Source organism: Oncorhynchus clarkii, chromosome 12 (genome assembly GCF_045791955.1).
Source record: "Oncorhynchus clarkii lewisi isolate Uvic-CL-2024 chromosome 12, UVic_Ocla_1.0, whole genome shotgun sequence".
Classification (NCBI taxonomy): Eukaryota; Metazoa; Chordata; class Actinopteri; order Salmoniformes; family Salmonidae; genus Oncorhynchus; species Oncorhynchus clarkii.
The window spans coordinates 62482670-62498514 of NC_092158.1; the positions used below are offsets into that span (position 1 = coordinate 62482670).

Here is a 15845-nt window from a genome sequence, read left to right on the forward strand (position 1 = left end):
AATGGCTCCTCATCCTGGCCAGTGCCAGAGGGTGCTCCAAAATATTTCAGAAGTGCCCCTGAATTTCCATTGAAATACAGTATATGAGTCTGACTACCTAAATACATTTGTTGCACAATTAAATATACATGTCATTATGCACAATTTATCAAACTTACAGAATAGGAACCAAATGAACCATTTAACCTCCTTGGCTAATTCTAGACATAAGACACCCCAAAAGACTCAATATATTGCAAAAGATACAAAATATCAGCATAATATAAACGTATTTTAAGTTAGCCTACAGCATTGGAAATTTTAAGTTAGCAATACAATCACAGAAAACATTGTCACCTCAATGAAAATTAACCAAATCCACCATTTATCATGATGCAACTGTGTGTAATTATCTCCAATGTTATGTAAACTATGTAGCCTATGTGTAATAGCATAGCAAGCAACATAGCAACATAGCATTGGGCCAGTAACCAAAAGGTTGCTAGATCAAATTCCTGAGCTGTGAAGGTAAAACTCTGTCATTCTGCCCCTGAACAAGGCAGTTAACCAACTGTTCCTTGGCTGTCATTGTAAATAAGAATTTGTTCTTAACTGACTTTCCTAGTTAAATAAAATGCTTTTTTTTTGTGCCGCTGCCCCCAGCAAGATGCTGCCCTGGTCGGCTGCCCGTGTCGCCCATACCTAAATCTGCCACTGGTGGATAGGATAACCAACCGACGTTCCCTCTAAGTCTAAACTGCTGTTCAGAGAATGCGGCGCACGGGACTGCCACGCAGAAATATTAGCCCACGGAGAGAAGCAAGAGATTTAATTTCACTCAACTGTCTAGAGCAGTGGTCCTTAACCGGTGACCGACTGGTCAATCTCCAAGGCATTCCTAGTCGATCGCCAAACATTTCTGTAAAAAAAATTAACTATAATGACTCCACCTTCACCTCTCCTCAGCCCGTCGGGGAGTTGCAGCGATGAGACCATTTCGATATTAAGGAGGGGAAAAAAGCCTTTTGTTGTTGTTGTCTTGGGCTGTTGGTGGTAGATGCACCCGATTCAGCTGCCCTGTGCGCCGGCTATGCGAACTGTTACCATTTTGAAATAATTTCATATGTCTATAGAGTCTAGACTGAGGTACAAACTCTGCATTCCCGGCGGGCCCAGAAAGCAAATTAAGCGCACTGTTGGTTCCGCGGGCTAATCAGCGGGCTCAGATGACGGTGTTTGCAGTGATGTAGCAGGCATAAAAGAAAGCTACAGAAAAATGTATATATATATAATTGACATTTCAAAACGTTCAAAACCATGACTAGGGAGAGGCTGTCAACGAATACAGCAAAGAGATGCTGGTTTTATGAGTGAGTTCATGTTTGAGTTCATGTGAGTTCATGTTTACGCAACACTTTGTATTCAACACATGTATCAGCCATATAATGCGAGTTCTTCCCATTTTCACTCAGCGCTATAACAAGTCCTGCAGAAGTAATACATTAGTTGGGAAGTGTATCTATAGGCGTGCGTTGTTGTTGTTGTTATTATGAGCAACTTGGATCCTTTTTTAATATCGAGGAATATTTAACTTTCTCTGTTCATAGGAGTAACAACATGAGACAGAAATAATGGGGTGCAACTCGAGTTTTGCCATCTGGAAGATGGTGTCCCTTTTTGGTAGTGAGAGCAGAGGGATGTTGAGAGGCGGACCCACAGTCTGCTGCTCTCTCCCTCCGCTGAGACTGAACATAAGATGCAGGCATCATCATCAGCCCAATAAAATAAAAAGCAAATTATTTAAATGTATGCTCACTCAGCTGTGCTTCACCTTTTTCGGCAAGACAGATCTTCCAAAGGTGGGGGAGTGTCAATCTTTACAAAGGATCACTTTCAGTGCTCGGTTGTCTCCACCAAGTCTGTCCACAAACCATTTAATTTCCTGGTTTTAAGCATTAAACTTTCAAAAACTCTTTGCTGACTGTTGCTGGGTGCTTTTGTCCTCCATCAGCACCGGCTTGTATCCTACCTGGCCTAAGCTCTCCCCTGGCCCCTTACACTAAGTCTGAATTTGTCCTACTAGGTGACCTAAACTGGCTATCGTTCAGGCAAATGAGAAATAAGTGCACTCAGGCTATCTGGAAGGCCAAAGTTAGTAACTTTAAGGAGCAGTTCTCTCTGTGGGTCTAACCCCAAGAAGTTCCGGAAAATGGTTAAAGACCTGTAAAATAAACCCTCCTCACAGCTGCCCATGTCCCTTAATGTTGAGGATGTAGTTATTACTGACAAGAAGCACATGGCTGAACTATTTAATCACCACTTCATTAAATCAGGATTCCTATTTGACTCAGCCATGCCTCCTTGCCCATCCAACATTTCCTAATCTCCCACCCCTTCTAATGCAACTAGCCCTGATGCTCCTCCCTCTTTTTCCCCTGCCCCGCTACCAAGTTTCTCCCCGCAGGCAGTCACTGAGTCCAAGGTGCTAAAGGAACTCTTTAAACTTGACCCCCAAAAAACATCTGGGTCAGATAGTTGAGACCCTTTCTTCTTTAAGGTTGCTGCCCCTATCATCACCAAGCCTATCTCAAACCTTTTTAACCTGTCTCTCTTTTCTTGGGAGGTTCCCATTGCTTGAAAGGCAGCTACAGTTCGTCCTTTATTCGGGGGAGATCAAGCTGATCCTAACTGTTATAGGCCTATTTCTATTTTGCCCTGTTTATCAAAAGTGTTGGAAAAACGTGTCAATAATCAACTGACTGGCTTTCTTGATGTCTATAGTATTATCTTGGCTATGCAATCTGGTTTCCGCTCAGGTTATGGATGTGTCACTGCAACCTTAAAGGTCCTCAATGTCACCATTGCCCTTGATTCTAAGGAATTTTGTGCTGCTATTTTTATTGACTTGGTCAAAGCTTTTGATACAGTAGACCATTCCATTATTGTGGGCCGGCCAGGATTATTGGTGTCTCTGAGGGGTCTTTTGCCTGGTTTGCTAACTACCTCTCTCAAAGAGTGCAGTGTATAAAGTCAGACAATCTGCTGTCTCAGCCACTGCCTGTCACCAAAGGAGTACCCCAAGGCTCGATCCTAGGCCCCACGCTCTTTTCAATTTACATCGATAACATAGCTCAGGCAGTAGGAAGCTCTCTCACCCATTTATATGCAGATGATACAGTCTTTTACTCAGCTGGACCCTCCCCGGATTTTCTGTTAAATGCTCTACAACAAAGCTTTCTTAGTGTCCAACAAGCTTTCTATACCCTTAACCGTGTTCTGAACACCTCCAAAACAAAGGTCATGTGATTTGGTAAGAAGAATGCCCCTCTTCCCACAGGTGTTAATACTACTTCTGAGGGTTTAGACCTTGAGGTCTTAACACGTTTAAATGTTTTACTGATGTTGGCCATGGAGAAGGAGAGCCCACAGGCTTTGGTAGTGGGCCGTGTCAGTGGCACTGTATTGTCCTCAAAGTGAGCAAAGAAGTTGTTTAATTTGTCTGGGAGCAAGAAGTCAATGTCCGCGACGGGGCTGGTTTTGTTTTGTAATCCGTGATTAACTGTAGATCCTGCCACATTCGTCTTGTGTTTGAGCCGTTGAATTGCGACTCTACTTTGTCTCTATACGGACTCTTTGCTTGTTTGATTGCCTTGTGGAGGAAATAGCTGCACTGTTTGTATTCGGTCATGTTTCCTTGCCATGTCGCCTTGCCATGATTAAAAGCGGTGTTTCGCTCTTTCGGGTTTTGCGCGAATGCTGCCATCAATCCATGGTTTCTGGATAAGGAAGGTTTTAATAGTCACAGAGGGTAAGACATCTCCGATGCACTTGCTAATAAACTAGCTCACCGAATCAGCGTTTACATCATTGTTGTTGTCTGAGGCTATCCGGAACATGTCCCAGTCCACGTGATCGAAGCAATCTTGAAGCGTGGAATCCGATTGGTCAGACCAGCGTTGTATTGACCTGAGCACGGGTGTTTCCTGTTTTAGTTTCTGTCTATAGGCTGGGAGCAACAAAAGGGAGTCATGGTCAGACTTGCCGAAGGCAGGGCGGGGGAGGGCTTTGTATGCATCGCGGAAGTTAGAGTAGCAATGATCCAGAATACTAACAGCTCGTGTCGCGCATTCGATATGCTGATAGAATTTAGGAATTATTGTTCTTAGGTTAGCTTTGTTAAAATCCCCAGCTACAATAAATGCAGCCTCGGGATGTATATACGGCTGTGACTATAATTGAAGAGAATTCTCTTGGAAGATAATGCGGTCAGCATTTGACTGTAAGGAATTCTAGGTCAGGTGAACAAAAGGACTGGAGTTCCTGTATGTTGTTGTGATTATACCATTAGTCGTTAAGCATAAGGTATACTCCTCCGCCCTTCTTCTTACCAGAGAGATGTTTGTTTCTGTCGGCACGATGCATGAAGAAGCCGGGTGGCTGTACCGACTCTGACAACATATCAAGAGTGAGCCATGTTTCCGTGAAACAGAGCATGTTACAATCTCTGATGTCTCTCTGGAATGCAACTTTTGCCCTAATTTCATCCACCTTGTTATCTAGAGATTGGACATTGGCTAGTAATATGCTCGGAAGCAGTGGATGGTGTTGCTCGCCTTCTGAGTCTGACCAGTAGGCCGCTCCGTCTGCCTCTCCTGCGACGGCCGCATTGTTATGGGTCAGCCTCTGGGATAAGATCGCATGTCCAGGGTGGAGGTCCGAAAAAAGGATCCGCTTCGGGAAAGACGTATTCCTGGTCGTAATTATAGTAAGTTGACATCGCTTTTATATCCAAAGGTTCTTTCCGGCTGCATGAAATAACACTTGAGATTTTCTGGGCTAACAATGTAAGAAATAATACATAAAAAAAACATATAACTGCATTGTTTTCTAAGGACCTGAAGCGAGGCGACCATCTCTGTCAGCGCCATTTTTGTGCTGCTACAATGTTGTGTTGCTACCATGTTGTTGTTACGTTGTGTTGCTACCATGCTGTGCTGTTGTCTTAGGTTTCTCTTTATGTAGAGTTGTGTTGTCTTTCTTCTTGTGATGTGTGTTTTGTCCTATATTTATATTATATTTATTTTTAATCCCAGGGCCCCGTCCCCGCAGGAGGCCTTTTGCCCTTTGCTAGGCCGTCATTGTAAATAAGAATTTGTTCTTAACTGACTTGCCTAGTTAAATAAAGGTTCAATAAAAAATATATATAAAAAAAATCATGAGTAATACAACAACAGATCTACTATCGGTGTGATCATATAGCCTACCTCAAATTTTGTAATATAATTTACAAACATGTCCTGAACAACAATGCATTGGCAGGGCAATTCAAGCAAAGCCAATATGCAGTGATAATGTATTGGGCCTATAGCTCACTGCACAAACCTCATTGCTACAGTACTGTTTTTAATTGGTTAATGTTGCATAAGCTTATGTTTTTTAAGTCTGAGTGGTAGATCTCAGCTTGCATTTTGACTCAAAGTGATCTTGACTCAGAAAAGGTTGGTGGCCACTGTTCTAGAGTTTTCCCTGTTAACACTATCAACGTGTCCCTTTACTGTGGCAATTGTGATCAAATCAAATCAATGCAATATTAGCCACTTTCAATGCAACATACCGAAAAGAAAAAAAACTATGTAAGAGATTTTGTTGTAGGCAGAACGCATTGGAGTAGTATTCTATTGCATTGACATGCACTACTCAGCCCTACTCTACACAGACCGGTGTGGTATAAACAATCAGAGCTGCAGTAGGCTTATATGCAAATAGACCATTGCCATATGTGGATCTGTGCCATTTACTTTTAACTGGACTACTTTTAACTGGTGTTTACAGCACGAGCGTTGGTGAGTAGATGCACTTGTTTTGAGATCAAAGCGAGAGCTACATGTAGCCAAGCGTGCACATTGTGTTCATATCCTTTGCTAGGTATTGAGTTATTAGCCCAGTTATAAATGATCTGTAGTAAGTAATATGGGAGTGATTGCTTCCTACAAGAGTACAAAACATATATATTTCTAGACATCTTTGAAAAGTGAGTCAGGTAAATAGCTTTTTTTGTCTTAAAGGGCCAGGGTTGTATTTTGAGACAGGCTCGAATAAGCTAAGTAGCTAATAGGCACAGGGTAACATAATTTGTCTGATTCTCTGTAATAATGATATGGGAATAATAATGCATTTTATTTTGTAAAGTGGTTTCTTGCATCAAACAACACAACAACATTTTCAGTCACCTCCTTGTCTGAAGGACAAGTGGATAAACAGGTTAATGTTAAGCCATGCATGTTTTTTTTTCAAAAGTGTCATGGAAAGTAGACCTACATTGAACACCACATATTGGCTGCTAGAACAGCTATTTCCATGTTAAAATGTTATGGGATGCATTTTCTCCATTGTTTTTGATGGTAGGCCACTCTGTAGGCCTACATTATGATCAAATAGCCACAGTAGCCTACATGGCCACTGTTAAAACTGTAACTTAAAGTGGGTACAGCCTCATCGTTCACAGTAAACGCACGCTTGAAGTTAGCACAGAATTTTCACAATGTTCAAGTTTATGCTCAGCAGACCTGAAATTTGCTCAGTGCTGAAAAAAACGAGAGGGAATTTTGTAAGCAACCTATTGCTTAGGTAGGAATGTCTGTCACAAGTGCTTGGGAGGATGGGTCATGTCTAGAAGCTTTTGACAAATTAACATCAGATTTGACATTTTGTAGCAGGTTAGGAGAACTTGTGCAGCAGGTTAGGAGAATTAACATAGCAGGTTAGGAGAATTATGTTAAGGTTAGGAAAAGGGTTAGGTTTAGCTAAAATGCAACAACAACAAAAAACATTTGACGTTCACTTGACAAAAGCTGGATCCCTTCTAGTCATGACCGGGAGGGAGGGTAGGGGACTAAGCAGGGGATAATTTGGGATCAAAACAAAGATTTTATAACTAGCCCAAGATAGAAAACTGAGGTATAATATTAACCGTCACTTCCACTGGGTTGTTTCAAATGGGAGCAAATTAATCATAGTGGGCAGAACAAGCAAAGAGGTGAGCAGAGCCAAGCACGAACTAGCAAAATCCTATTGGCGCGTTCTAGCATGTGTTTGCATATTTCCGTTAAGGAACTCCTACTCTTTGAAGTCTGCATGTGCAATAACTAAATTCACCCTTGCACTCCTAAAGAACACCATTTAAAAAAATAAAAAATTGCAAAGGATAAAATCTACAAAACGTAGTTTGTAACAGATTATAGTTTTGGGAACAAAAAACTGTATTGAGATCAAATGTTTTATTGGTGAGAAAATTAGCAGAATGTCGGACAAAATCCACCTCACTCCATCTTCTCCCACTGCCGGCCACTGGGCATCCTCTCATCACCATATTCGGTGGTGAGTGGAAATGCCTTCTTCTTCTTGTGAATTTCTGGGAAAGACTAGATGCTTTTTGGCATATTGCCGCCTTTTTCAGTTCGGAATGTGCATTCCACATTGTGACAAAAAATACTAAATAAATACAGGGCAAAGGGGAATGGGAAAAACTTAATTGCCACACCATCTTACCCTACCCTGCACGCTTTCCCCAAAACCCCACCACCCCATCCCACTACTTTGGCCCTAAACGATCCTACACCAGGCAGTCAGCCTGGGAGGATTGAACCCCTTCTCTCAAAACTTCCTGTAGATCTTCTGCACTAAAATCTCTCACACCATAATATTTCTCTGCTGCTGAAACTAACACATCTATCTTCTGTGATTTCCGCTCCATCAGTGCAGTGCAGTTGATCACAATGGCTATAAAAGCAAGAAATTCAACCTTACTATAATTCATCCTGTCTGGCTCTCTCTCTCTTCAAGCCTACTCACTGTGGGCCTCCCAGTCGACTCACTCACTCTTGGGCTATCCTCTACTCTCTTCACTGCCTCAGCTTAGGAAACGTTCTTCCCCAATCGGACTCTGGCAATCTCAACCTGTCTCTCTCTCACTTCAGATTCCCAGCTGCATGGGCACCGTCACAGTTGACACACTGTGCTTTCTCTATCCCAACTGTACACTCCCTCTGACTATGCCCTCCTGCACATTTCTCACATTGTGGGATCTCTCTTCTACACACTGCTGCAACATGTCCGAATCCTTAGCACCTAAAGCGGGTTCGAAACATAGGCTCTCACAGAATAGCAAATATAACATTACCTGAGCTTATCAGGAAGAAACTCTGTATCAAAGTTCTACAAGACAAACAGGGTATTCTCAGTCTTGCCATTGCCACCGGGTCTACGTCTCACCAAACGGCGAGCGTCACAAACACTATAAGTCATATTACTTTGTTTGAAAACAGGAGATGTAGGTATGTACACCTTGAACGTAGGTGTATACTCAGGAGACGAATCTCTGATCTTAACAGCGCCATTCTTACGCTTTCACGTCATCAAACCTCCTCCGTCCGTCTCGTGTTCCTTTTTTTCCCTCAAATCGTCCGTCTCGTGTTCCTTTTTTCCCCTCAGATCCGTCTCGTGTTCCTTCTCTTTCCTCAAATCTGTATCCCACCGAAGATTATGGAAAAACTGACAAGATTACATGTTTCTCCGCCCTAACAACAAGGCGGTGGGCTGTCTAGCTATCCTTTCATTGGATTGGTGGATACGTCTCATTATTGCAATCCTTTTTAAAATATTTGATGAGGGTTGTTGACGTGTACCGCCTGTATTCAACGGAGAGAGATTCCATGCTACTAGCCTCATGCCATGAATATGCATAGCCATCTTGAGACAACTCTAATATAAAGTGTTTTTTTTCTCAAATTTGCCGGGATGTCACATGTCCTACTTATATTAGTACACTTGTAACATCTTAAGCATTACGAAACTTCTATTTGATCAGATAAACCTCATGTAGCAAATAAGACATACACTATTTGGGGACCAAATTCGACACTCATTGACCTCCATACTAAACCTCTTTGCTTGGTGTGCGAAACAATGAAAAACGCCACCTGCTGGAGGGAGATAGATTTTCCGCCGAGTTGGGCCTCTCTTCCTCTCTGATCCCTCTCGTGTCTACGCCACCAAGTGGAAATGCTAAACGGATGCTTCAGATTCATACATCCGGTGAAACATCTGGCTTATTGTTTTATTTGTGATCAAAGTGCAGACTGCCGATCACGTTATGACGACATGCGGAAGCAGAAACACGGGTTGAAACTAAAGACAGTACAGTCACATATAGAACAATGAGCCAGATATTTCACCAGACCTTTAGGTGTGAAGCATCCGGGTATCCACTCCCTACCACATATGGTGATGATAGGAAGCCAAGTGTCCAGCAGTGGGAGAAGATGGAACGAGATGGATTTTGGCAGACGTTGTGCTAATTTTCTCTTCGATAAAACGTTTGATTGCACACGCGCACACGCGCACTTCACAGAGTAGGAGTTCCCTAGCAGAAATATACAAATGCCTGTTAGAACGCGACAATAGGAACTCGCTAGCTTGTGCTTGGCTCTGCCCCCGCCCCCTTGTTTGTTCTGCCCACTGTGACTCATTTGTCACATTGGAAACGAAAGGCTGTGGTGTATCTGTGGTACAGTGTGTTGAAACTGAATTAAACATCGAATCATATGAGCAAAGGCAGCTTCAAAATTATTTATGATTGCGCCGTCCGCAACAACACTGAAATATTCCTATACGATTCAGTGCGCTCCTTTAAAAAAAAAAGCATAGCAGCGGGCTTTCTGTATTTCCTGGTTACTGCAGCATTATCAACGTGTATACAGGCCTGTACAGTGTTGACTGACTGGTTATGATACGAGTGAGACGGAACTGGGTTGGATCGATTCGAATAGCACTTAGCCTTTTAGGATTTCCATTTTGCCTCTGCACCTCAGGAATCAGGTATGGAATCTTTCTGGAGTAATTTTGGAGACCTATGATCATTCTATTCGTATCATTAGGTAGTTAGTTATCTGTTCTTTTCACCTTCTGCCTTTTTCTATGCATTGTAGCTACTCCCTGTTTTATGTTACTATTGTCATAGAATGCTAAGATTACTTAAAATGTTACTTTTAGATATTAAATCTCTCTCTCCCTCCCCAGGCCTCTCAACTCATTCTCTCCTGACCAGTTTATTGCCAGAGTTAGTAAAAGCCTCAGTACCAGTGGCTGTAGTCTGTGTGTGCTACCGCCCAGTGCCTTCACCATGCCCTGCTCGGCCCCTCACAACAAGGCCAGATGCCCAAAGTACCCCGGCTCAGAGACACAGCGGTTCCCAGTGCCTGATGACAAAGTTGACTGGAATACTGATTGGCCCCAGTACAGACCAGTGGGCTACACTGCCCCATCTGTGCTCATCAAGCCTGTATGGGCCGATCAGGACATCAGGTGAGTGAGAGAGAGGGTTTCAAATTCATTTTGTCATCTGTTTTACTGACATGTGGCTATAACTGATTAGTTCATTATTGATGATTATTAAGTATTTTTACAATGTTGTATTATTTCACAGGTCTTTCTCCCCGCGGTTTAACGCTCTGGATGGCAATGTGGACAGACGGAGTCACGAGGGAGACTACAGAGTGGAGCAAGGCATGCCACTGTGAGCCTTCATCCAACACAGTTCTACAATGGTGATCCTCAGCAAGATTACACCATAATACACAACTTCCTACTTACAGACAACGTCAACTGCATTCAAATATGCCAAGGATGCCATTTGTTGTCTCAAATTGTGGAAATCTCCAAGAAAATCATTCTTAGCAGATTTGAATTCTGTTGAAGCTGATGTCATCTTGCTGAGTGTATCTTTACAATCTCCAACATAATGCCTACTTGACATGAGCTGTCAGAAGCAACTGTGGCAAATGTGTGACCCTATTCAAGCATTGACTAGCCAATGATAAGCTAGCATTCTGCAGCATGTTACTAAGTAGGGTTTTGCTACAGAGTTCTACATGTATATGACCTCATATCAATTTTAAATAATTGCATATTTCATCATACGTAAGCTAACTCTTGTCCTCCTGTAGAAATCCTCGAGGCCGCACTGGTTTGACTGGGAGAGGTTTGCTGGGACGGTGGGGACCCAATCACGCAGCAGATCCCATTGTTACCAGGTAACTTTCCCACTTTATTCCATCATCTCTTAAGCTATGCATCTACTTTTCAGATAACGTAACCTTCCCACAAACTCTCTTTAAAGTCAAACCAACTCCTGTGCCCAATGTTGGCCACCCCTACCCCCTAGGGAAAGATATACAGTTGAAATCGGAAGTTTACATACACCATAGCCAAATACATTTAAACTCAGTTTTTCACAATTCCTGACATTTAACCCTAGTAAAAATTAACTGTTTTAGGTCAGTTAGGATAACCACTTTATTTTAAGAATGTGAAATGTCAGAATAATAGTACAGAGAATTTATTTCAGCTTTTATTTCTTTCATCACATTCCCAGTGGGTCAGAAGTTTACATACACTCAATTAGTATTTGGTAGCATTGCCTTTAAATTGTTTAACTTGAGTCAAACGTTTTGGGTAGCCTTCCACAAAGTTGGGTGAATTTTGGCCCATTCCTCCTGACAGAGCTGGTGTAACTGAGTCAGGTTTGTAGGCCTCCTTCCTCACACACACTTTGTCACTGCTGCTCTCAAATTTTCTATGGGATTGAGGTCAGGGCTTTGTGATGGCCACTCCAATACCTTGACTTTGTTGTCCTTAAGCCATTTTGCCACAACTTTGGAAGTATGCTTGGGGTCATTGTCCATTTGGAAGACCCATTTGCGACCAAGCTTTAACTTCCTGACTGATGTTGCTTCAATATATCCACATAATTTTCCTACCTCATGATGTCATCTATTTTGTGAAGTGCACCAGTCCCTCCTGCGTCAAAGCACCCCCACAACATGATGCTGCCACCCCCGTGCTTCACGGTTGGGATGGTGTTCTTCGGCTTGCAAGCCTCTCCCTTTTTCCTCCAAACATAACAATGGTCATTATGGCCAAACAGTTCTATTTTTGTTTCATCAGACCAGATGACATTTCTCCAAAGTGTACGACCTTTGTCCCCATGTGCAGTTGCAAAACGTAGTCTGCCTTTTTTATGGCGGTTTTGGAGCAGTGGCTTCTTCCTTGCTGAGCGGCCTTTCAGGTTATGTCAATATAGGACTCGTTTTACTGTGGATATAGATACTTTTGTACCTGTTTCCTCCAGCATCTTCACAAGGTCCTTTGCTGTTGTTCTGGGATTGATTTGCACTTTTCACACCAAAGTATGTTCATCTCTAAGAGACAGAACGCATCTCCTTCCTGAGCGGTGTGATGGCTGCGTGGTCCCATGGTGTTTATACTTGCGTACTATTGTTTGTACAGATGAATGTGGTACCTTCAGGCATTTGGAAATTGCTCCCAAGGATGAACCAGACTTGTGGAGGTCTACAATTTTTTTTCTGAGGTCTTGGCTGATTCCTTTTGATTTTCCCATGATGTCAAGCAAAGAGGCACTGTGTTTGAAGGTAGGCCTTGAAATTCATCCACAGGTACACCTCCAATTGACTCAAATGATGTCAATTAGCTTATCAGAGGCTTCTAAAGCCATGTCATCATCTTCTGGAATTTTCCAAGTTGTTTAAAGGCACAGTCAACATAGTGTATGTAAACCTCTGACCCACTTGAATTGTGATACAGTGAATTGTAAGTTAAATAATCTGTCTGTAAACAATTGTTGGAAAAATTACTTGTGTCATGCACAAAGTAAATGTCCTAACCGACTTGCCAAAACTATAGTTTGTTAACAAGACATTTGTGGAGTGGTTGAAAAATGAGTTTTAATGACTCCAACCTAAGTGTATGTAAACTTCCGACTTCAACTGTACATCTCTCTCAGAAGTGCCTATGACTCTCAAACTCCAGTCTGGACCTCGAGGCCTGTGCCACTGCATTTTTTAAATTGTTCCCCTCTAATCATGTGTGTGCAATTAATGATTTAGACCAGGGACACCGGATGTGTAATTAATTATCAGGTAGAACAAAAAAAAACAAGACTCCGGACCTCATAGGGTAAGAGTTGAATACCCCTGGCCTATGGAGTTAGGGGTAGATTTCCGTACTGTAGTTTCCGTAGTTTAACCTGTCTCTACTGTATGTGTCACCGCCCTACAGGTGGAAGAGAGACTCAGCTGGACAGCAAGTGTCGCACCCAGTGTCCAAACTGCCAGTTTTGCAGTTTGTGTCCATCAAGAGGAGAGACTGTGGGGAATGGGCCATCCCAGGGGTCAGTGGGATTCTTTAAACTCCTTCCTTCCTCCCTCATCTGTCTAACCCTCATCCTCCACATACAACACCTGTTCTGCCAGTCACATTCTGTTATAGGTCCCCAAAGCACACACATCCCTGGGTCACTCGTCTTTTCAGTTCGCTGCAGCTAGCGACTGGAACGAGCTGCAAACAAACACTGAAACTGGACAGTTTTATCTCCATCTCTTCATTCAAAGACTCAATCATGGACACACTTACTGACAGTTGTGGCTGCTTCACGTGATGTATTGTTGTCTCCACCTTCTTGCCCTTTGTGCTGTTGTCTGTGCCATAATGTTTGTACTATGTTTTGTGCTGCTGCCATGTTGTGTTGCTACCATGCTGTGTTGTCATGTTTGCTGCCATGGTATGTTGTTGTCTTCTTTATGTTGTGGTGTCTTTCTTGTCCTGATGTGTGTTTTGTCCTGTAGTATTACATTTTAATCCCAGCCCTTCCCCGCAGGAGGCCTTTTGGTAGGCCGTCATTGTATATAAGAATTTGTTATTAACCGACTTGCCTAGTGAAGTAAAGGTAAAAAATAATTATTCATAATAATACAAAAGAAATGCTATTTCCTCCTCTCTCACCTGCTACTCCCTCCTCTTGCTCACCTAGTCCTCCCTCCTCTTCCTCACCTGCTCTGAACATCTGTATCATCTTGGCCTTCTTGGGAGCATAGGGCGTCAACCATGGCTCTACACCTCACTGTATTCTTCTGGACGATGACGTGTGTTTGTGTGTAGGGTATGGTAGACCCGGGGGAGCTGGTGTCCCTCACCCTGCAGCGTGAGTTCTCGGAGGAGGCTCTGAACTCCCTGGCAGCTTCCCCCCAGGACAGAGAGCGGATCCACGAGCATATCACTCAGCTGTTCAACTCGCCGGGTCTGGAGGTCAGCAGGCTAGAAAGAATTTATCCTCATATATTTATTTTAATTTTGTATTTGTTTGTGTAGTTGACATAAAACACTTGTTTTCTTTCTCTCTCTCTCTGTCCTTCATCTACTTCTCAGGTTTATAAGGGCTATGTAGATGACCCAAGAAATAATGACAACTCTTGGATGGAAACGGTTGCTGTCAACTTCCATGATGATACAGGTAAATCAATGATTAGTCTTATGATATTATAGACCCTGATCAACAACAAGTTAAGGCAGTCTTATCTATGCAGGAAAAATGTTGACTAAATTCAATGAAAACCATGAGGATTTGGCTATTCTCACAGCAGGATAGCATGTTTCCTTATCCTGTACATTTTTCCCCATTCTGCTCTTTATTTGTACACACATTGCAGTTCTCTGAAATTTTGATTTTTGCTCTGGTTACCTAGGTAACAGTGTGAGCGAGCTCCCATTGCAAGCGGGCGATGATGCCGGGCAAGTCCACTGGATCGACCTTGACTCCGTCCTATCCCTCTATGCAAGCCACTCCCAGTTCTTGGAGGTGGTCGCCAAGGAGAGGCATGCTCACTGGTAACCAAAGAAACTGTCCTCACGTTCAAGAGGATTGGCCGGAGCAAGGCCCTGCAGCATTATCACTATGTTTTGGCATCATGGCCTTGGTCAGGGAGTAACGAAACAATGAGAGCATGTCTTCTTTTGAACAAATCATGTTCCCATCAGCCCTGATTAGAGGGAGTGGTTACAGAGTAACCACATACCACATAGTAAACAGTGAAAAGCAATAGGTAATATACATTCTAAATATATATACACTATCAAAATGCATATTGAGGTTAGAAGCAGTAGAAAGGTCTAAGTAGTTATGGCCTTTTTATTTCACCATTATTTAACCAGGTAGGCGAGTTGAGAACACGTTCTCATTTACAACTGTGACCTGGCCAAGATAAAGCAAAGCAGTGCGACAAAAACAACAACAGAGTTACACACGGGATGAACAAACGTACAGTCAATAACACAATAGAAAAGTCTATGTACAGTGTGTGCAAATGTAGTAAGGTTAGGGAGGTAAGGCAATAAATAGGACATAGAGGCGAAATAATTACAATTTAGCATTAACACTGGAGTGATAGATGTGCAGATGATGATGTGCAAGTAGAGATACTGGGGTGCAAAACAGCAACAACAACAACAAAAATAACAATTGAATATGGAAGGACAAAAACATATATAGTGAGAAGGGCCATACTACAAAGCTCACTAGATGGCAACAACTATGAACCACAAAACACAGAAAAGGGTAATAGGGCTAAAAACACACCACAAAGTAGTTTTAGCAAACTATTGACCCTACAGAAATGGTGAGAAATACATTTGTGTCCTTCCATATTCAAGGCAAGAACCACTTAGACCTCTAATGCTTCTAATCTTAATATGCGTTTTGATATATCTATTTAGAATGTATATTACCTATTGCTGTTTACTAGGTGGTGTCCACCAATGACTAATGTGTAACCACTCTGTAATCAGGGCTGATGGGAACCTGGTTTGCTCAAAAGAAGACATGCTCTCATTGTTTCTTTGTTACTCCTTGACCAAGGCCATGATGCCGAAACGCGTCTGAGTTTAGCTTTTGCTTCAATTAAAAATGCCGTGATCAAAAATAAAGGCATTTTAAACAATATCAGTCTATTTTGTTT

General features: G+C 42.4%; 1 protein-coding gene across 1 annotated transcript; it reads left to right on the top strand.

Annotated features, from left to right (window-relative positions):
- Nucleotides 1-9289: 9289 nt before the first annotated feature.
- Nucleotides 9290-15827, top strand: LOC139420989 (nudix (nucleoside diphosphate linked moiety X)-type motif 9). The gene is made up of 9 exons (XM_071171446.1): nucleotides 9290-9855; nucleotides 10057-10341; nucleotides 10463-10552; nucleotides 10983-11069; nucleotides 13114-13225; nucleotides 13993-14139; nucleotides 14260-14344; nucleotides 14577-14766; nucleotides 15746-15827. Exons 1-8 carry the CDS (start codon nucleotides 9764-9766, stop codon nucleotides 14720-14722), a joined length of 1044 nt encoding a protein of 347 aa, XP_071027547.1. The 5' UTR covers nucleotides 9290-9763; the 3' UTR covers nucleotides 14723-14766; nucleotides 15746-15827.
- Nucleotides 15828-15845: the final 18 nt, after the last annotated feature.

Excerpts from the sequence above, each read along its gene's own strand:
- LOC139420989 (XM_071171446.1), top strand. The coding sequence starts at position 9,764 with ATGATACGAGTGAGACGGAACTGGGTTGGATCGATTCGAATAGCACTT. Across the intron at positions 9,856-10,056 it reads CTCTGCACCTCAGGAATCAG|GCCTCTCAACTCATTCTCTC; the intron begins GTATGGAATCTT and ends CTCCCTCCCCAG. Across the intron at positions 14,345-14,576 it reads CAACTTCCATGATGATACAG|GTAACAGTGTGAGCGAGCTC; the intron begins GTAAATCAATGA and ends CTGGTTACCTAG.